Source organism: Macaca nemestrina, chromosome X, assembly GCF_043159975.1.
Source record: "Macaca nemestrina isolate mMacNem1 chromosome X, mMacNem.hap1, whole genome shotgun sequence".
NCBI lineage: Eukaryota > Metazoa > Chordata > Mammalia > Primates > Cercopithecidae > Macaca > Macaca nemestrina.
The window spans coordinates 62,352,155-62,376,523 of NC_092145.1; the positions used below are offsets into that span (position 1 = coordinate 62,352,155).

The 24,369-nt window shown below is 31.4% G+C and overlaps 1 protein-coding gene across 4 annotated transcripts in view; it reads right to left on the reverse strand.

Moving 5' to 3' along the window:
* The window catches only part of LOC105487992 (protocadherin 11 X-linked), a 789,315-nt gene that overhangs the window by 145,895 nt on the left and 619,051 nt on the right, over positions 1 to 24,369 (reverse strand). For 2 of the 4 annotated variants that reach the window (XM_011751644.2, XM_011751641.2), the window contains one exon: positions 5,166 to 5,189. The exons of the other annotated variants lie outside the window; for them this stretch is intronic. In XM_011751644.2, coding sequence (XP_011749946.2) covers positions 5,166 to 5,189 — 24 coding nt within the window. The remainder of the gene's footprint in view (positions 1 to 5,165; positions 5,190 to 24,369) is intronic. 4 annotated transcript variants of the gene reach the window in all.

Consider the following 24,369-nt stretch of genomic DNA (forward strand, 5'->3'; position numbering starts at 1 on the left):
TGCCAATAAATGGAAAAATCTATAAGAAATTGACAAATCCTAGACACATCCAGCCTATCAAGTTTAAACTATTAAGAAATCCAAAACCTGAACAAATCCATAAAAATAATGAGCTCAAAGCCATAATAAAAATCTTCCAGCAGAGAGGAAGTCAAACTATCTCTGTTTGCAGATGACATGACCCTATATCTAAAAACAAAACAAAACAAAACATTTTGTCAGCCCCGAAGCTTCTGAAGCTGTTAAGCAACTTCACCAAAGTCTCAGGACACAAAATCAATGTGCAAAAATTGCTGGCATTCCTATACATCAACAACAGTCAAGCTGAGAGCCACAAACAAATGCCTACTCACATTTGCCACAACAAGAATACAATACCTTGGAATACAGCTAACCAGGGAGGTGAAAAGTCTCTACAAGGAGAACTACAAGCCACTGCTCAAAGAAATCAGAGATGACACAAACAAATGGAAAAACATTTTATGCTCATAGATAGAAATAATCAATATCATTAAAATGGTCATCCTGCCCAAAACAATTTATACATTCAATGCTATTCCTACTAAATTATCAATGATATTCTTTACAGAAATAAAATTTTAAGAAATTACTTTAAAATTTATATGGTACCAAAAAATAGCCCTCATAGCCCAGGTAATCATAAACAAAATGAACAAAGCCAGAGGCATCATGCTACCTGACTTCAAACTATACTATACCACACCACAAGATTATAGTAACCAGAATGGCATGGCACTGATACAGGAACAGACACATAGACAAATGGAATAGAATAGAGAACCCAGAAATAAGACCACACACCTACAACTCACTCTGAGGAAAGGATTTTCTATTCAATTTCTATTCAATAAATGGTGTTGACATAACTGGCATATGCAGAAGATTGAAGCTGGGCCCCTTCCTTACACTATATACAAAAATAAACTCAAGATGGATTAAAGACTTAAACATAAAACCCAAAACTATAAAATTCCTGGAAGACAACCTAGGCAATACCATTCAGGACACAGGCACTGGCAAAAGTTTCATAACAAAAATTCCAAAAGCAATTGCAACAGAAGCAAAAATTGACAAATGAGATCTAATTAAATGAAACAGCTTCTGCAAGCAAAATAAACTATCAACAGAGTAAACAAAGAACCCATGGAATAACATAATTTTTTTTGCAAACTATGTGTCTGACAGAGGTATAATATCCAGCATCTATAATGAACTTAAAAAAAGTGTACAAAGAAAAAAACAACTCTGATAAAAAGTTGGCAAAATACATGAACGGACACTTCTCAAAAAGAAGACATACATGTGGTCAACAATCATATGAAAAGATCTCAGCAACATTGATTGTTAGAGAAATGCAAATCAAATCCACAGTCAGATACTATCTCACACCAGTCAGAATGGCTATAGTTAAAAAGTCAAATCGTAAGAAATGCTGGTGAGGTTGTAGAGAAACAGGAAAAGTTATCCCCTGGTGGTCAGAGTATAAATTATTTCAGCCACTGTGGAAGACAGTGTGGCAATTACTCAAAGACCTAAAGACAGAAATACCATTTGACCCAGCAATCCCATTACTGAGAATATATCCAAAGGAATATAAATCATTCTATTATAAAGACACAGACATACATATGTTCACTGCAGCACTACTCACAGTAGCAAAGATATGGTATCAACCTAAATGTCAATCAATTATAGACTGGTTAAAGAATATGTGCTACATATACACCATGGAATACTATGCAGCCATAACGAAGAACAGGATTATGTCTTTTGCAGGAATATGAATCAATCAGAAGGCCATTATTTTTACTGAAATAACACAGGGCCAGAAAACCAAATACCACATGTTCTCACTTATTAGTGAGAGCTAAATTATGAGAACACAAGGACACACAGAAGAGAACACCACACACTGGGGTCTCTTGAAGGATGGAGGGTGGGAGGAGAGAGGATTAGGAGAAACAACTAATGGGTGCTAGGCTTAAAACCTGGGTGATGAAACAAACCGTGCAACAAACCCCTGTGACACAAGTTTACCTATTAACAAACCTACACTTGTACCCCTGAACTTAAAAGTTAAAAAAAAAAAAGAAAGAAAAAACAATCTTCTAGCAGAAAAAAAACTCAGGACCAGAGGGCTTCACTGCTGACTTCTAACACATATTTAAGAAAGAACTAATACCAATTCTATTCAAACTATTCTAGAAAATAGAGAAGGAGGGAACACTACAAAACTTATTCTATGACGCTAATATTACCCTGATACCAAAACCAACAACACATCAGAAAAAGAAAACAGGCCAATATCACTGATGAATATTGATGCAAAAATCTTCAACAAAATACTAGCAAACTGAATTCAACAACACATTAAAAACGTCATTCATCATGACTAAGTGGGATCTAACCTAGAGATGCAAGGATGTCTCAATGTATGCAAATCTATATATGGGATTTATCATATCAATAGAATAAAAGACAAAAATCATATGATTATTATTATTATTATTATTTTTGAGACGGAGTCTTGCTCTGTCACCCAGGCTGGGGTGCAGTGGCCTGATCTCAGCTCACTGCAAGCTCTGCCTCCCGGGTTTGTGCCATTCTCCTGCCTCAGCCTCCCAAGTAGCTGGGGCTACAGGCGCCCACCACCTCACCCGGCTAGCTTTTCATATTTTTTAGTAGAGACGGGGTTTCACCATGTTAGCCAGGATGGTCTCGATCTCCTGACCTCGTGATCCGCCCGTCTTGGTCTCCCAGAGTGCTGGGATTACAGGCGTGAGCCACCACGCCTGGCCCATATGATTATTTCAATTGATGCTGAAAAATTACTTGATAAATTCAACATTCCTTCATTTAAAAAAAATTCTCAAAGAATTGGGTATAGGATGAACATACCTCAGTATAATAAAGGCCATATACAGCAAACCCACAGCTAGTTTCATACTGAATGGGGAAAAAACAAAAAGTGTTTTCTCTAAGATCTGGAACACGATAAGGATGACCACTGTCACCAATGTCATTCAACATAGTACTGGAAGTCCTAGCTAGAGCAATCAGACAAGAAAAACAAATAAAGGACATCCAAGTTAAAATAGAAGAAGTAAAACTATTCTTGTTTGTTAATGATATGGTATTATATTTAGAAAAACCTAAAGACTCCTCAAGAAATTGATTAGAACTGATAAACAAATTTAGTAATTTTGAATGTTGATTTCGTATCCAAAATCAACATACAAAAATCAGTAACATGTTTATGTGCCAACATTAAGGAATCAAGAAATTTATCCCATTTACAATAGCTACAAATAAAATAAGATAAATTAATCAAGGAATTGAAAATCTTTACAATGAACACTATAAAACTTTGATGAAAGAAATTGAAGACACAAAAAATGAAAAGATATTACATGTATGTGGAAAAATAAATATTGTTAAGATACTCATACTCCCAAAGTAATCTATAGATTCAATGCAAACCCATGTAAAATAATCATGACACTCTTCACATTAATTGAAAAAAAAAATCCTACAACTTACATGGAGCCATAAAATACCCAGAATAGCCAAAGTTATCCTAAGCAAAAAAAAAAAAAAAACTACATTGGAGAAATCACATCACCTGATGTCAAATTATACTACAGAGTTATGCTAACCAAAATAGTATGGTACTAGCATAAAAATAGACATATAGACCAACGGAACAGAATAGAAAACCCATAAATAAATTCATACATCAACAGTAAACTCATTTTCAACAAATGTTCCAAGAAAATACATTAGGGAAAGGACAGTTTCTTCAATCATTGCTACCTGGAAAACTGGATATCCATATGCAGAAGAATGAAACTAGACCCCTATCTTTTGCCATACACAAAAAATCAAATCAATGCATATTAAAGACTTAATTAACTCTAAGACTTCAAACTATGAAATTACTAGAAGAACACTTTGGGGGAAACTCCTCAGGAAATATGAATGTGCAAAAACTCTTTGAACATTACCCAACAGGCACAGGCAACCAAAGCAAAAATGGACAAATGAGATCACATTTCATTATTTAGATGATAGCCAAAAATGTATCATGGACATTAGAACTGATTATAGAAGAAAAGAAGAACTACCCCAACACAATGTAAAAAGTCAAAAGCAACATTCTACCACATTTAAAATACCAAAAATTGATAAAGTATGTTGTTAATATTGCTCATATGTCAAAATTAAAGATTAAAGGTAAGTTTCTTCTTTATATAAAAATTTAGGTTTATGACTGATTTCAGGAAATTTTTTTCTTTAAGTGCTATTTCTATTTCATCAAAACATCAGTGTATTATACATTGCAGTTTAAGGTAGAAGTGTATGAGTGAAATAAATTACTGTTATAAAGAGCAGTGGAACAATAGGACAGAAACATCACCAAATATAAAGTGGACAATGAAGAAATGTGTGCATATACACAATGAGTGCAAATATATTTGGAACATTCAGTATATCCTGCAGCGTTTTAAAATTTTATCAGCACAAAATATATATATATATATATTTTTTTAACTGATTGCTTAAACTCCACGTTTTTAGAAATATTTTGTCTGAAAGCCTTAACTTATCATAGGTTTACATGTAATACATGTGTTATAATTTGGAAAAGAAAATGCATATTACATATTATTTACAAGTTCATAAACAATGGAAACTTAATTTTGTTAGTATATGTTTAGAAAACATATACAGTTTATAGATCAAATTGGAATTGAATCCAGAAAAGTATAATTATATCTTTAATGGCTGCTCAAACAAAACACTGAAAATGCTTATACTATCACAGGAGAAAAATGAATAATTAAATTCATAGGTAATTTGAAAGTAACTAAGTCAAATAAATAACTATAGGGTCACATTTATTTTACTATCTAAATATTGATGACACACAATTTAGAAAAAGCATTCAGATATGTAATATATCCAACTGACTGAATGCCCTTCCTAGATTTCAGATATTTTAAATGTATTAAAAATGTGTTTGAAGCAAACAGTTGATATTTTATGAGAAGCAAAAAGGTAAACAGTTCTTAAACACAAATCAGCAATTCATTTTAAAATGAAACATGCAACATGGTGATGGTTTGTGTGGATTTCTACTGTACCTTTCTTTAGTCCAGGAATGAAAGCTAAAAAGAAATTTTAATAAAGTTAAACACAATAAATATTTTCTCTTATTTCTACAACATTATATTAGCATACCTAAATAAATATAATTTGTAAGGTATTGCAATATATTTTCTACTTCACTTTGCAAAGAATGTGATAATTGAGATAGACAAAGACTGGTGCTCCTTGATATTTGTATTTTGTAATACAATTTTATAGAATTGGACCAAACCTATGCAATATGTTGGCTTCCTTGGAAGTAATGATTGGTCCTTTCCACAAAGGAAATGTGTTGTTGAGCTTAACATTTTGCGGTAACTCAGTAGATTTTCTAGCTTCGTCGCTTGTGATGGCTAAGTACAGTCCTCTACTGACATACCAGTTTCTTTCATGCAACCTCCTACTATAAGTGTAGAGCAAGCAAAGACTTTGTTTTTGACTTAACAGGTTGCTCTGTTTCCAAATTCTGATATATAAAATTGTAATAGGAAAAACCCCAAATCAGCAGGCACTAACATGAGAATGGCCCAATAGAATTATTCTTATCATGGTTTAAGAAACTTTTTCTATAATACCATTGTCTTCACTTAAAATTTTATATTATTTCTCACAATTAGAACATAAGGGATAGAGATTATTGTCATTATTTTCTAGATAAATTCAAGCCTTGCATTATTGACTTTCATCAAAACACTATGAAATCATGCTTGACCTGGAACAAGTAGCAAAGTCTTTTTTAAACAAAATAATTGTATGTTTATAAATACCCAAATATATATTGATCTGGGTAGATGACTCTCAAGTTTATTCATTACAAAATTTTAAAGCCCATGTTAATAAATAATTTCCCAATCACATCTGCATTTTAGGAATTATTTAATAATATGCATTATGGATGAAAGCGTAAAGATAAACATTTTGAACTTGTTAAAAATCTATTTTGAAGAAAATTAGAATATTATAAAATCAAAGACATGAAATTCTTAGATGGACGTAATAAAGCAGAATAGAAAAATAGAGGTGAAAGTAATGTTTCTATGCACTAATAAGGATCAATAAAAGAGCATTGTACAATATTTGTAAGTGTCATTGACAAACAGCACATTTATTTCTCATTGCAAGGTGTTTCATCTGTATGCAGTGTAATTTAATGGTAATACAAGATGAAGTATAACATTTCTTTTAAATAGTGCTTTCATAAGACACTTTCGGGAGGATTGATTTTCTAAACAGAATTTTGCAACTCCCCACCCTTTAAATGAGGATTCTACTTCAATGATGAGAAACACACACACACACATACACACACACACACACAGAATCACTCTAATTTTTTATTAATTAGAATTAATAATCAACTCGTAATATTTAAGTGTAGAGTTTTCAAATATACTGAAGTAAAAAGAGAAAGACTGCTTTAAACAGAAAAGTAATAATGTACATGCTTTTCATTTTTAAAAACTGCAATTTCAGTGTTGTCTAGAGCTTAGTGATAAAAATCCTTTCTAATTTGGTAACTAAAAAGGTCAAAAAAATAAGTAATGTAATGGGTCTGGACTTATTTCTAATAGTATGGAAGGTACAAATAAAAGAAGCAAAACAAGGGACAAGACAACAATAAAAAAGAAAATAAACACATTTTAACAACCTATTCAAGACTTTTAGCTCCCAAATTGAAAAGTGAAAATTGGTTTATAAACTACCAAAGTCAAATATTGATTACTTTTCCTTAAATTCAGAATAAGCATATTCAGTATAAAACTTTTAAGACTGAATGTGAAGAATTTCTCGAATTCATCACATGAGAAATGGTCCAGAAAAGGAACCAGTTTCCCACTGTAAGGCAGTATATACATATGTGTATATATATACACACACATATACATATATATACACACATACATACATATGTATATACATATAGATGCATACGTATATACATATACATACATATACATACATACATATATACACATGTATATACACACATATGTATATATATACACACACATACACACATATATATTATATGCTAACAACCACTAAGAAATACATTATAATTATTAATTATCATTATAATTATTAAGACTTTTTTGCCTAAGCTAAAGGCCCATCTTGAAATGTATCTCTAAATCTCAGAGTAATTTTTAATTAAGGTTTAAAAGTTTATCATTGACATTTTTAAAGCGTCAACATTGCCCAAGATGTTTGTAGTAAACAGATCAGCATAGTCCTTGTCATCTAAAATACTATAGTCTATGTGAATCATTATGACTCAAACTAATTTTTAAAATAATTAATCCAACCAAATTTTATATTATGAATGACTAGGTATATAATATGACTAATGTGTAACTTAAAACATAATTTGTATAATATGGAAGATGAATATATCTCACCAGTTAAATTTGTTTTTAACCAGAAGATTGTTTTTAGGCTATTAAATATTCTGTGATTAAATTTATTTGTTAATAAATTTAAAAACAATACTTGAGGCATCATTATTTTTACTTACACAAATTCAATACTAATAAAAAATTATATTTGCATAAATTCTTACTTTGAGTATAATTGAGTTTTTTAACATTGTTTTCTGAATTAATGACTAGCAAATATTTTAATTAGTAAATTAAAACAATAGAAATAACTACGCTTCTTTTTCTATAAAATTAAGAAAACATACATTTTAAAGAAAAAAAATCTCCTGTTTGAGTTTCATAAATATTACTACAATTTATCATGAGAACAATACCAAAACATGCTATGTTATCACATACATGCATATTTTAATATCTCCTTTATAATCCTAAAACAAATTTTAAGTACTAAATATGAACTAGAAATATCTGGCTAAATGTAAATGAGAATTCCAAATAACTAGATGATGTTTGAAGAGCTTAAAGGTCAATAGAACTCACCATAAAATTCACAGTGTTGGCATAACGTTTGTTGATCAAGCACCATGCGTCAATCTATAATTGCCATTTACTTCAATAAAGAAGTAACAGTTGCACTTTTATTATGCATAAATTTTAAAGTCATGTAATAAAGCTCCTTTAATGAAGCCATTTTAAAATAAAAGTATCTTTTCTTGGAATAAATAAGAAGTGAAAACATTTTCAAAGACATTTGTTCAGAAATAATCAGATATCTTTACTACTAGAGTCAGCTGAAATACAATATTGTATGTAAGTATTTATGACTATGCATATGCATATGTCTCCTCCTTAATTCAGTGAATTACAATGTTTATTATGCTTCCTAATACAGATAAAATCTGATCAGTCAAGATTCAATTCATCTGAAAACTAACGTGTATACTGTTCTTATGGGCTTTTTTTTTTTCTTCTAGAGACGCGTTCTCACTCTGTAGCCCAGGCAGGAATACAGTGGAAAGATCATAGTTCAGTATAACCCCAAATTCCTGGGCTCTAGCAATCATCCCACCTCAGCTAGGACTACAGGCCTATGCCACCTATAGCATGGACTAGCATATGCCACCATGATACAGGCTAACTTTTGAGAACAAGTTTCTCATTTGCTTATGCAAAAACACACAGTAGTTTATACTGAAGGTCACAGGATATGGCAGAATCAGTATAAAAAAATAAAATCAATGTACAGAAGACTGTGGTGTCAAATTAATAAACCAATACCTCTTTGAATAATGCTAATTTTAAAAAATGTTACAAAATATGCCAAAAAGATTCAATTCTTCTTGATGTATAATTCAAATCACCCCAGCAAATCTCATATTGAGTGCAAAACTAATATACTGTAGCAGTGTTGTATTTGTGTAGATTGCATAGAGTCTGAACTACAAAAATAGTGAAGCTTGAATCAAATTTTCTATTCAAATTGTGTGAAAGGCTAAGACTATTGAATTAGTTTGTTCTGATGCTGCTATAAAGGACTGCCCAAGGCTGGGTAATTTATAAAGGAAAGAGGTTTAACTGACTCAGAGTGCCACAGGGCTTGAGAGGCCTCATGAAATTTACCATCATGGTGGAAGGAATAGCAAACACATCCTTATTCACATGGCAGCAGGAAGGAGAAGTGTCAAGCAAAGGGGGAAAATCCCCTTATAAAACCATCAGATCTCTTGATAACTCACTTGTTATCATGAGAACAGTATGGGAGTAACTGTCCCCATGATTCAATTACCTCATACCAGGTCCCTCCTGTGACGTGGGGATTATGGGGACTATAATTCAAGATCAGATTTGGGTGGGGACACAGCCAAACCATATGAGCTACAAACAGAAAAGCTGCGACGTGATTAACATAATGAGCATCTTATTTGCAGTGAAATAAATGTTGCAAATATAAAATTCATTACGTATCCCTATACATTAAAGTTTCCATCCATATTCCTCTGTGCCTTGAGTTTCAATAAAAAATTAGGATGCTACTGGATCAAAGAAATATTAATTTGAAAATTGACAACAGCTAAAGTCATAATGTTGGCTTTATTATAGAGGTAACTAACGCCTTAGGAATGAAAACATTTTCACCAAATATGCAATTACCATTTTCTACATTAACAGAATTTTGGTTGACTGAAATCATGCAGTGCCATAATACCAGATGGCTTATTTTCTTTCATAGCCTAGAGTTGTACGTTTTCTTCCATTTCTGAAATTAACTAATTTTTCCTATTCTTCACAAAATCTTCCTAGTCCACAAGCTGTTGGCTCTATTTTCTGCCCTTTTATTCAAGGGAAATCTTTGCAAACACTGTAATGGATACCACTTTCAAGTCTCATTTTTTATGTTGACAGTGTTTATGTACTTCAAAGAGCACAGAGTTACAACTTAAATTTTATCTAGAATAAAATGATTACACAAATCAAGGACCAGAGCCCTTAGACAGTCATCCGATTCAGCATCCTCAATACACACATGAAGAAATGACATCAAGAGAAATGAAATGACTTAGATCTAAGGCTAACATAACTAGAGACATAAGTAGAATAAAAATTCATGTGTTCATTACCAAGGAACTCACATACTATTAAATGCCACCATTTGCTGATCCTTTCCATGATATGAAAACGATATGTATATTCAAAACTATTTGCTCAAGGAAAACTTTCATTGCAGAGAGTATCAAAAGATCAGTACTTTCAGAATACACATTTGGAAAATTCCAATTTAGATGAATAATAAATGCAATTTACCCCCTCATGTACACATCAACTGTCAAGGGCAGAATAAGAGAAAATCATATTTTAAGAAATAAAATCTTGCTTTGGCAGATCCAACAAAATGATAATGCCTATTGAAAAATACTAATTGGCAATGTAACTTTGTCCTGAAGAGAAATAAAATATAATTCTTCCTTTTTGCTCAAAATATAAGGCAAAAATTTCCACCTCAAAATCTAGCCTTAATATTTTAAATTGTTCATGGCCATAAAAAACGAATCTAGCCAATCATAATAATTCCTTTTGGCAGCTACAATTAAAAGAATAATTCTGAGATATACAGAACTGGACACCTTAGAGAAAAATTTATATATGATCACATTATTTTTTCATTTGGTTTTCTCCAGGCCATCTGACTTCACTAATTACATTGTCAAACTATCCTAACAACACAAATGTCAATTTAAAATCCTTCTTGGTTAGTTTGGATATTTAAGAGAATCTTTTTTTAAAGAATCTTTTTAAATATTTTACTGACTCTCAGAAAGAACTCAAGAAATATGAATTATGAAGGACTAAACTTTTCACAAAAATAAATGTGGGAATAAAATTTGTTTCATGGTCCATTAAAAGTTCCTACTAAGGCATTGGTTACACTGCTTTGGGAGGTACATGAAGCAGTTATGATAATATACAAAATTTTAATGACCGTGAGAAATTCCCAAAGCAAAATTTTGAGGGCTGGATCCATTATTTTCTTCAGTTTGGGAAAGAAAATACTAAGAAATTAGTATTTCCAAAATATGCCTTCAAGCTATCCGAAATGCTTGAAACAAATGTAGCTCTCAAACATTTTATGTCTTTTAATAGTCAATCTGCTCTTGAGAAGATTAATTCTAAATTAAGGCCATTTTTAAATGGGACTTGGTAGTGTATCTGGTCTTTAGGTCCACAGTGAAATTGATTTGTAAAGCATGTTCCTTTGCATGATTTTAATGCAGGCAAAATACATGCCTCCAAGGTAATAGGGTACAATCTGTACATTGCTAAAAGACTTAAGTTTTAAAATTTCTTCCTTGTGAAATTGAAAATAAGTTTCTTCTAAGCAATTTACCCAATTTTGAAGCTTTGACTGGTTTGTCAACAAAACTTTTTGAGTTGTACACATATAAATAAAACAGATATAAACCTCAATCATATCTAGAGAGATATAATTGAAGTTTATTTTTAGAATAAACGATTTTCAAAACTTTTTCTTCACATTTTCACCAACCTGGTGCTCTATTACAAACTAATTTAAAAATTTGCTGTAGTACAAAGAAAACAGTAGGTAATTAAAGTCTCTGTATTGCATAAGTAAATGGACATGATATCAGGAAATAATTTTCAAACACTTGAAGGTAGGCCATTTGTATATATTATTTTGATAAATGTCTATTCCAATCTCCTGTCTATTTATTAATCAGATTTTTTTCCTATTGAATTGTTTGAGCACCTCATATATTCTGGTTATTAATTCCTTGCCAGATGAGTAGTTTGCAAATATTTCTCCCCCATCTGTGGGTTGTCTCATCACTTTGTTGATTGTTTCCTTTGCTGTGCAGAAACTTTTTAACTTGCTATGATCCCATTTGTCCATTTTTTGGTTTGATTGCTTGTGCCTCTGGGGCATTGGTCAATACGTCTTTGCCCAGCATAGTTTCTCCAATGTTTTCTTGTAGTAGTTTCATAGTTAGAGGTCTTAGATTTAAGTCTTTAATCCATTTGGATTTGATTTTTGTATATAGCAGGAGATATGGGTCAAGTTTAATTCTTCTGCATATGGCTATCCAGTTTTCCCAGAATAATTTAATGAAGAGACTATCTTTTCCTCAGTTTATGTTCCTGGCACCTTTGTCAAAAATTAGTTCACTGTAGGTGTGTGAATTTGTTTGTGGGTTCTCTATTCTGTTCCCCTGGTATATGTGTCTATTTATATGCCAGTATCATGCTGTTTTGGTTACTATGGCTCTGCAGTATAATTTGAAGTCAGGTAATATGATTCCCCCAGTGTAGTTATTTTTGCTTACCATAGCTTTGGTTATTCTGGGTCTTTTGTAGTTCCATATAAATTTTAGGATTATTTTTTTCTATTCTCTGAAGAATGTCATCAGTGTTTTGATAGGAATTGTAGATGGCTTTGGGTAGTATGGACTTTGCAACAATATAGATTTTTCCAATCTATGAATACAAAATATCTTTCAATTTTTTTGTATCTGCTTCAATTTATTTCATCAAAGTTTTATAGTTTTCATTGTAGAAATCTTTCAAGTTTTTGGTTATTTATTCCTGGATACTTTATTTTATTTTTAGCTATTGTAAATGGTGTTTCTTTTCTGGTTTCTTTTGCAAAGTATTTGCTATTGGCATACAGAAATGCTACTAATGTTTTTTATGTATGTTGGAATTGTATCCTGCAAGTTTACTAATTCCAATTTGTTTATCAATTCCAAAAGTTTTTTGGTGAGGACTTTAAGGTTTTTCTAAATATAAGATTACAAAGATTACATTGTCTACAAACAAGAATAATTTGATTTTTTTTTTTCAATTTGAATGCCCTTTATTTCTTTCTTTTGTCTAAGTAGAGAACTATGTTGAATAAAAGTGGTAAAAGTGCACATGCTTTTATTGTTCTTGATCTTAGAGGAAAGATTTTCAGACTTTCCTTGCTCAGTATGATACTAGCTGTGGGCTTAACACATATGATTTTATTATGTTGATATATGTTCATTCTATACCTAGTTTTTTGAGAGATGCCAATCAAAACTACAATGAGAAATCATTTTGCCCCAGTTAAAATGGCTTTTATCCAAAAGACAGGCAATCAAAAATTGTGGCAGGTTAGGGATAAAAGGGAACGCTCGTATATTTTTGATGAAAATGTAAATTAGTACAACCACTATGGAGAACAGTATGGAGGTTCCTCAAAAAACTAAAATTAGATCCACCATATGATCCAGCAATTCCACTGCTGGGTTTAAATCCAAATGAAAGAAAATCAGTATATCAAAGAGATACCTGCACTTCCATGTTTATTTTGCAACACTATTCACAATAGCCAAGAAATGAAAGCAATCTAAGTGCCCAACAATGGATGAATGGATAAAGAAAATGTGCTGCATATTCATAATGGGTTATTCGTCAACCATAAAGAGAATGAAATTCTGTCATTTGCAACAATATGTATAGAGCTGAAGGATATTATGTTAAGTGAAATAAGTCAGACACAGAAAGACAAATGTTACATGTTTTCAATCATATGTGGCAGCTAAAAAAAATTGAACTCCATGGAGGTTGAGAGTGAAATGATGATTGTCAAAGGCTGGAAAGCATAGAGGAGACAGAAGGATAAAGTGAAGATAGTTAATGTGTACAAACATAAAGTTAGATAGAATGCATAAGATCTAGTATTTGGTAGCATAATAGGGTGACTCCAATTAACAGTAATGTGTTGTATATTTTTAAATAAGTAAAGGTGTGGAATTGGAATGTTCCTAAAACAATGAAATGATAAAGGCTTGAGATGATAGGTTCTCTAATTACCCTGATTTGATCATTATATGTTATCTGTCTGTATCAAAACATTAAAACATTACACATACCTCCTAAAATATGTAACGATTATATACCCATAATAAATTTAAAAATAACAAATAAAAACAAAGCACTTGAAAGTTTTATTTTATTAGTGAATATCAATTTTTTGAGTTCCATAGCATATTTTCTCTTTCTGTATGTTTGTATGCCTTGCTAAACTTATTAAGCTCTGCACACAACTTAGGACATAGTTTGGAAACAGGTATTTCATTTAAGAAGTATTCATATTTATCATATATTATATGCATGTCTATAATTATATTAATACTATATTATATACATTTTCTATTACATATAGCATATGTAACAGAAAACTGGAATAAGAAATAGATCATATAATTACCATTTCAAAAATATCTACTTCAACTTTATTTTAGGCAGATGTTTACATGTCTTTGGATAGGAGAGTATGTTTTTTAAAATCCATAAAGAAAAATTTGAACTTATCTCAATAATGTTCACTATCATAAATATCGCACTATTCCCCCAAAGTAACGTTCCATTACTTTCATGTTAAAATTTGCTACAAAATGAGAAAGATAGTGATGTTTATTCATTGGCAGTATTTTTTCTCGTGATACATCAGTTTAGAGAGATGCATCTGGATGGACAACTTATAAAACTCCAAATAAATTGATTACTTTTTTATATAGATCTTAATATTTACATATCAAATATTTAAGGAGATGAAACAGTTGAAATGAAACTCTGGTTTTGGAAGTGCAAGCTGACTTGATAATCCTCTTTATAAATATGTTTTCATAATCTCATATGCGATGTTAGCACCTACTGAAGTTGTGATTTCTTGTAATCACAGTGAATTACTGACAGCTTAACAGTAGTACCATGCTGGCATTTTCAAAGAATTGGAGACTGATATATTTTTTATATTTATATTTTTTTCTCTAATATATATTTTATTGGGAATTTGTAACTGTATGAACACAAGCTTTGGCAGAAATTTTCATTCTTGGAACCAACTGGTTATTTATAGGTTGTATTGTAACACATGGGGAAAGGAGGGATCCTTGAAATGATAGGCCACATGTAAAAATATAGTCTCTGAATAATGTTATTGTTTTAACTATTAGGGAAATCATATCAAAGAAAAAATGAAAAATAAATGTATTAGAAAACTTATTTTCCCTTATAACAATTAAAGGAATGGAATAAAATGCAAATCTATGTTTGTTTGATATTGAAAGATATATGATTATTATTTTAGTTTAAATCTAAATTATTTTAAAATTTACTGTTTAATGGCAATGATCATGCATAATTGTTATCCACAGAATTACTTAGTTTTACATTTTCAAATATCAATGGATAAATCAGACATATGGGAATTTGGCTACAGATTTTAGGAACAAACAAGAAGAGACATTTTCCATGTGGTGAAACATATTGGATATCTACTGTGGAGAACCAATCTTCTTAGATGATATGTTGATAAATATTTTATGTCAGCGAAGAACAAAGCATAAAAAGCAGTGCCACAAACATGAAGAGGAAGCAAAAATAGAAGCAAGCTATTTCAAACAGAATTAAATAAAAGCTTATATGCGCAGGAAGAGGAGGGGGAGTATGAGGAACTTATTTTATCAGTCTGACAGATTAACTCACTGCAAAAGACATGTTAAAAGGTTTTTTGAATAAACCAAATGCCGTCTGCCTTAAAAATCATCTGCACTTCATGATTAGAAGATACAGATTTAAGGTAATGGCTCTTTGGATACTCAAAATATAAATATTATATTTTTGTATTTATAAAAGGAGAGTATACCACCAAGAGATAAAACGTTGCCTAAGTTTTAGTTCTTGTATAACAAGGAAGGAGATATAAATCTTTAATACACTATAAATTTGATTCTGCATTTGTCTTAGTTCCTGTTAATCTCTCCCTTTACTTTGTTTCATAAACATAAAATGATGTTTCTGCTACACAGTTTGGAGAATTCACATAGAAATAATTTCAAATATGCATATTAATATTGCTAAGAATTTGACTGAAATTTAGTCTATGAGAGTATAACCACAATTAGCTAAGATATTTATTTAAACTACAAGCCAGTCCTATCCATTCCTCGAATGCACATTGTGCTCAGATGAAATATCATGTGCCATGATGAAATAGATATATCCCTGATCCCTAAGTAGCACTATTTTCCTATTCTCTTTCAATTTTTGTACTCTGTTGTACAAAGAATTACCAGTGCTCACTTATTTTGCAGGGATATAACTCACTGAAAAACTTTCCAAAATGATTTTACTTTTAAAAAGTAAAATAAACTTCAAGTCAACATGTACTTTTGCTTTTGGAAATTAAAGGGTATTTTTTATAATTTGCCAAAATTCCCGGAATACAGTGTGAGTTTCCTAAAATGCAACAATCAATTCTTCTGATTTTTCCCCTATAATTTGAAATCTTATACCAGAATTTCAAGTGTCAAGAGAGAGAGAAATATACTCATATCTTGAATAACAAATACATTTGGTTTAAATAAGATTTTGAAATTATGTTTTTTTCCTACTAGAAGAGATATTTTTAAGAATACAAATTATCCCCATAGGTTGACTAAGTTAAATAAGAAATTGTCATGTGAATTTGATTTAGATATGGATGAACTTGCTAATTTATTTTTATTTTCTTTAAACTGTTGTTATTTCCTATACATAATTAATGGAACAACTTGAAAAAGAGGTCATGTGTGGTGGCTCATGTCTATAATCCCAAGGCTTTGGATGGCCAAGGCAGGAGTACGGCTTGAGGCAAGGAGCTCCAGGCTAAAGTGAGCCATGATCACACCACTGCACTTAAGCCTGGGAGACAGAGTGAGACGCTGTCTCTAAAAATAAATAAATAAACCAAAGTTAGTGCATCATTACATTCTTTCAACATTAAACTATATACCAGTATTACTGAATTCTGAGGACCTATCTCAATACCCCTTCTTTTTGAAAAACGGACATCATCAGGAATGGGCACATAATATTCCCAGCTATCACTTGGCCTTTTAGCTAAAATAATTTAAATGAGATACATTGGGAAGAAGACATGATTAGCAACGAATTATATAATCTAAATCAAAGATTTAGGAGTCATAAAGGCATCACAGAATGTAGCACTAATGCTAATAAAAACATGATGCCACCAAACACACAAGTGTTAACACGAATGCAAAACTTCCTGACAACAAAAGTCACTAAGGACAATTCCTTTACATAGGTGGAACTATTTTCTGGCAATATATAATCAAAACCCAGTCATATTCTAGGGAAAAAGATACATGCAGAAGCATATAATGCATTAACACATTTCCTCACAATATTTTTCTCAAAATTTTTGTGCAAGATTAATGTATATTTAGTTTACATAGAGTTTACATAAAGGATAAGCTAAAATTGTGTCGGGTACGATGCCACCTTAATAAATATTTGCTGAATGAATGAAAACATGTTGAATGTTTAAGGGTCAATATGTCACAATTACCCTGTGATACTCATTCCAGCTCAGTGAGAAGGAACAAAACCAAACCTAAGAATGAAAGAAAAATTAGTATTTCGTTCATGCTCATATCTAATCCATTTCTCATCCTTTTAAGACAAATTTCCTAAAAAGTCTTTTTCTCAGACTTCTTTATAACCCATTTCTTTCATAATGAACATTCTTCTGCATCATCTACTTAATTTTCCAAGCCATGAATTCTTCACCAATAAGAATTTCTGGAACACAGTACCATACTCTTCATGTCTTTTAAACTTAAAAAAAGAAAAAAATATTTTTGCTAACTATGCCTGTTTGTGTAGAATTCCCAAATCTAAAATACCACCGAAATAAAGCATTTCTGACACTTGTTGAATCAAACATATTTATTGATTATTTAGTATGTTTCAGGTCTTGCTATGTACCAAGAACACTGTGCTGAATAAATGACATCGTCCCAGACCACACCTGGCACTGATTTTATATGTTTGTGTGTATATATGTATTTAGATAGATATATATTTAGATAGATATATATTTTACATATAGATATATCTATATATACTGATTATATATAAATATGTATATATACACTGATTACACATATAATTATATATAATTATAATACATATAATTTTATTATATGTTTAATTTATATCTGTATGAAGACATGCTAATTTACAGGCCTCTATTTAGCGTTTTTGAGCAGTCTTTTCATTCTGTAATTAGTATGCTGCGTAAATAATTTCACTTCAGTGAGCCACTTTTTAAAATAGGCAGGTGAGGTGACATTTTTCTATAAGTGATTGATTCAAACTAATTATCTTTATACAAGTACAGATGCAGATTATGGAACATCAGCAGAGCAGAATTATTAGTGTTATTTTAAATTTTAGAATATAATCAATTAATACGCACACAAAGCAAGTAGGTACAGTTTTCATTGAAAATATTATTAATATAGCAAGAGTCAAAAGACCACACAAATTTCACTTGATTTGCAAATACCTGCAATCACTTCACAAGCTCTGACTTTTAAGAATGTAGGTATTTTAAATGCTGTTTCAAATCGAAGAAATACCTTCTTTGGTTTTTAAAAGACATGTAGATCATACACTGTCTCAGCAGAAAAAAAATATTTAAAAATAATTTATTAGACAACAGAGAAAAGTAAAACACAGCACTGTATGTAGTACCATAAAAAGAAAAAAAAACAAACATAATCTCATTCTGTTAATTAAATAGTTGGAGAGGATTCCATGCACATGCCTTTTGAATTTGATAGCATTTCTTGTGTCAGAATTTGACTACTGATTAGAAAGATAACTGACAGAATTTTTACATCTCTACCATTACATTGCTTACTTGGTATGTAACTTCCACAGACTTAATGTAGTTTGTAAAGTCAGTAAACAGGAATTCATCTTCCTATAGTTTCATAAAATGACATTAATTAGGATCAAATTTAGAACCGATACTCACGACTATATTTGCCATATGTTTTTATATGGTTGTCCTGTGTGATATGTGATGTGGTAGTCCAAAAAAAAAGTTTATCATAGTGTAATTCACCCAAATAAGCCACTTCACTAGTTTGCATTGACTTAGCAATAAAGGAAGTCATTTGTTCTCTATTATTAATATATAATCCCAAATTAATATTTAATACTGCATAAATTGTGTCATTACCGGTTACATTTATAAGACAGATTTGGAAGTATTTGTCTGCTTCAAACACTGTTATAAATATTGACATATCCATAAAAAGGCAACATAATAATAATTCCATATAAGTCATTCACTAAGAATGCAAGGTAACTTGTAAAAGAGGGGTAGAAGAAAATAACAAAAACAAAAATATGCAAGTAAAGGAAGGAAGACAAAGAGGGCCAGACTAAAATAACAAAAACAATAAGACAGAAGTAAAGGAAGAAAGACCCAAATACTCCAAGTGCTATGTTAGATCATTTAATTTTATATAATATATTTAATATAAATATATAAATATAATATATTTTATATAATGTATTTAATATAAATATAATAATTTAATATTGTATAATATATAAACTGGCCAGGCGCGGTGGCTCATGCCTGTAATCCCAACACTTTGGGAGGCCAAGGCAGGCAGATCACGAGGTCAGGAGATCGAGACCATCCTGGCCAACACAGTGAAACCCTGTCTCTACTAAAATACAAAACAATTAGCTGGGCGTGGTAGGGCGCGCCTGTAGTTCCAGCTACTCGGGTCGCCGAGGCGGAGGAATCGCTTGAACCCAGGTGGCGGAGGTTGCAGTGAGCGGAGATCGGGCCCCTGCACTCCAGCCTGGTGACAGAGTAAGACTCCGTATCTATCTATCTATCTATCTATATATGTAATTTTTCTCTGTTTTTAGGTCATCTCAGCTTTGCAGTACAGTGCTCAAGTGTCATTTTAATACTTATGGTATCAGGACGGTCTCATCTTTCTTACAGAGAGTTCAAAATTATTTTCATTCTTATAGGAAGTTTTTGTTGTAGATGTTAGAGTGCTCAGAAATGAGTAGTTACTTGCTTGAGTTTATAAAGCTGTTAATATTTGAATCTAAATCATATGGTTCAGATGAATATATTCTTTCTTTTGATAAATATTTGGTTTTGATAAATGAATTTCTACATGAATAGTCTAGAAAGCATTTAGTCTGGATATAATATGGATACATCTCTCTATCTACATAATCTGTCTATCTGTATCCAAATACAGATAATATTAATATACAACAGAATTCACACATTTATGTGAACTAAAATGTAACTTCACAGTCCTTCAGTTTTCATATCAGCTCCATGAATAACCTCAGAGTAATAAATACATGATGTTGCATAGTAGATGAAACTTTAATACCCATTTGAATCATTACCAATCACTCTCCTGCTTCCTACATTTTTTGTTTGTTTTTGTTTTGTTAATTTTTTTAAATTTTTTTAATTTTTAATTTTTTTTTAATTGTTTTACCTACATTTTGATTATTTAAAAAACCCACGAAATTTGGCCTAGGGAGAATTTGATATAATTAAAGGAAAATTTTCATTTCTGTCTGTCTGCTAAAGTATTCTGTGATCACCGAATACTGTTAAGTAGTCAACTACAAACAAATTAGAATGCTGGAAGTTTGTGGCTCTTCACTAAATCAATCTGTATCAATCAGGTTTCATTGCTTTTCTTATGAAGTCTTTTTTATGTTACATTCAGCCTAACAAAGTCTTGAGAATATGCTTACTTAGCAAACACACTTTCTTACCCTGTAACAGAAATAATTGATAGACTCAAAGATAACACTTTACTTTTGTTCTCACTAGAACTCAAGTGGTGAATAATTGAAACACAATTTAAGGTTTTCCATTTAAATCAGTGGTTTTTAAAATTTGCATACACATAGATCAAATGGATAATGTTATAAAAATATTATTTCCAGGCTACACTCCCAGAGAAAATAATAATATTAGTAGGACATAGCACTAATATTTCTTTTTTGCCTTTTTTATTTTGGTAAAACATACATAACATTTATATGTTGTATGATGGATCCGCACATGAATGCTTGAGGTACACTGATTTTAACTATTTAAAAAAACTATGCAAATGTACTTGTTTCATTGAAAAATTCGTACTATTGATTAAAGGCTAGTGCTGCTGTCGTGTAGCAGTCAGGTTACTGTGAAGGTATGGGCAAACTGCAAATAAACTTCTTGAGATATTAGAATGATCAAAATTAAGTTTAGAATTGTAAATACAATGGTAACTTGTGAAATCTTCCACAATTGGATGTCCTACTCTGATATGACAAACGCCTCAATATTAATCAATTGGAAACTTTTTTTGACAGGCTTCTACTTAACCAATTCATTCGACTAAATAAAGCTCATTATTCTCACAGTGAATAAAAAATTGACTTGATAAGGTCAACAAGATTTATGTCCTCACCTCAGCTAGGAAGCCACTTTACAGTATGCCCACTCACTTCTGAGCCAAAGAGAGTTTTATGCTTAAGAAAAGTCAGATGTTGTTTTAAAATACATTTACATGAGCTGCATTTGCTATTGCAACATTTAATTAAAATATCATATTACCCAATGAAATATTAATATAAAAATAATTGCTTCAAAGAAGATGAAATTGAACTTTTCAGAAAGATTACAAAGGGCAAAATGCTGCAATGACTTGTCATGGAGTACTGTCTGAGCAAGAGAACAACAGAAGATTCAGAAAAAGTATCATAAAACTCTAGAAGCATTCCGTACTCAGAACACTTTTCAAGAGCATTTAGAGACACACTTCATTTTATGGGAACAAAAACTGGACACTACATACTATGTAATATTGGTGCAGTGTATGTAGTAAATATGGTGCATTGTGCTAAAATCAGTGAACATACATCCAAAGGCAAGGCAAAGATTCTACATCAAATTATGAAAGACAAATGTACACTTCTTTGTGTCAAGTATTTATCATATGTATGTAATATATATGAGATATGTAGGTAATTCTTAATATTTACCTGTTCATCTGATTGCTTTGATGAACCATCTTACCTCTGATTATGACTGTGACTGTTAAAAGACCTTCTATTGGAATTAAATGGGGTTATGTGCTTACCAATAAAATATTGATGTTCTATAACCTTCTAACCAAAGATTTTTTAGCCTAGCCTTGTGAATAAAATTTATCTCTAATATCTGATCTCTGAGGTTGCATTTTTGGTGTGTATTTCTGAGTGTATATTTGTGTGAGGAAAATTTTCCCAATGATCTCAGATGGATACAATGTAATTGACTTTATCTTTACTATTTCATGAACTCTATAATAAGTTATTATTTATTCAATATTATGTACAATATGAATTTTTTAAATTATACAATTATACTGTTCCAGAATTTTAAGAAAAACACTACAATACACTAATATTTGTTACACCTACCATGTGCAGGAAGTCTCTTTTTGTATGCATTTTATCATTTAAACAACTTTCTGATATAAATACTATTTTCATTCCTGTTAAATCAATGGGGAAACTAAAGTTGAGATAGAAAGGTAGGTGACAGAGCTGAGATCCTAACAAAGAGTTTCTGACTCTAGAGCTTTTTGTGAGCTTAACTACTGCATGATAATGACCTCTGGAATGTTTTCTGGCAGAATGGGCAGAGCATGATATAATTTGAGCTCTCATGTACGATTCAAATATAATCATGATACTGTGTGTTTTAACCCATGCTCTATTATCAATTTTTTGGGTAAATTTGTGCAAATAATCTATCCTTCTCCAACCTCAATTTCCACCTCTTTAAAATGAAGTATTTGTGTATATTATTCTAAATGTTCACTTTAACTTTAAAAGAATTTTTATACTCTCATATCAGGGATTAAATTTTGAATTAATAGGTTGACCAGAAATTCTGTTTCTGTTGCTTGATGTTTCTTGGTCGTCCACTGTTCATGAGAATGATCAACCATCTGGGAATAGTATGGAGACAAACAAAAAATATTCAGTTTAAAAGTTTATTACAATTTCTGATACAGAAGATTGAAGCTACTATATGAGAAGTTATTTGAAAGTTGTGTACTTCTCAAAGAGCTATGTTGCCCCGATTCTATTCAGTTGACTTTAATTTTTCTGTTCATACCGTCTACACAGAAAATGCCTAAGTAAAATGCCTATGCTATTTGTTGAGATTTTTCTCTAAAAATAAAGCTCTACACTCCACCTGTAGGTTAATAATTGTAATCCATCAAGAATGAGCAAAAAATTCAGGGCATGCCTATGTTGATCTATCTTTTCTCAATCAATTTAGTAGCTGAAGTATGTCAAACACTTGTTAAGCTTGGCGAATAAAAGTAATGACATATTACATTATAAGAGGACTTTAGAAAAGTCCTATCTGCTACTGCACATTTAAGTGATGCTATCTGAGGAACACCAAAGTCATCTGCAAAAGAACAGACCTATTATGTGAGCCATTCTAAAAATATATGAAAAGATATAAAAATCTGTTGCTATATATTTTTAAACATAATGCTTTTGCCAGCTAACAAACAATAAAATTTTGGCTATAAGAAGTTACTGAAAACTATCAAAACTACATATACTACGTAGCAGAAACTTGGACTCCCCCAAATTCTCAAATTGTAAAGAGTTAATTAAGTTAATTAAGTCCCCTTTCTTCACCACACACTCATATTCTTGGTGATGTATATGCTCAATCATTTTAGATATCATTTTAAAAGATAGAGGGAGTTTCATGTGTTAGTCCATTTTCACACTGCTAATAACAACATACCAGAGACTGGGTAATTTATACATGAAAAGGGTTTAATGAACATACAGTTCCACATGGCAGGGGGTTGGGGGGGGTCACACTCATGGCATAAAGCAAGGAGGAACAAGTCACATCTTACATGGATGGCAGCAGGCAAAGAAAGAGCTTGTTCAGGGAAAATCCTGTTTTTAAAACAATCAGATCTTGTGAGACTCATTTAGTACCAAGAGAACACTGCAGGAAAGACCTGCCCCCATAATTCAATCACTTCCCACTGGCTTCCCCCCGATAACATATGGGAATTGTGGGAGTTAGAATTAAAGATGAGATTTGGGTGGGGACACAGTCAAACCATATCATTCCGCCCCTGGTCCATCCCAAATCTCATGTTTTAGCATTTCAAAAACAGTCATGCTTTCCCAGTAGCCTTACAAAGTCTTAACTCATTTCAGCATTAACTCAAAAGTCCATAGTCTAACATCTCATCTGAGACAAGGCAAGCCCCATTAGACTATCAGCCTGTAAAATCAAAAGCAACTTAGTTACTTCCTGGATACAATGGGGGTACAGGCATTGGGTAAATACAACCATTTCAAATGGCACGGATTGGCAAAACAAAGAGACTACAGGCCCCATGCA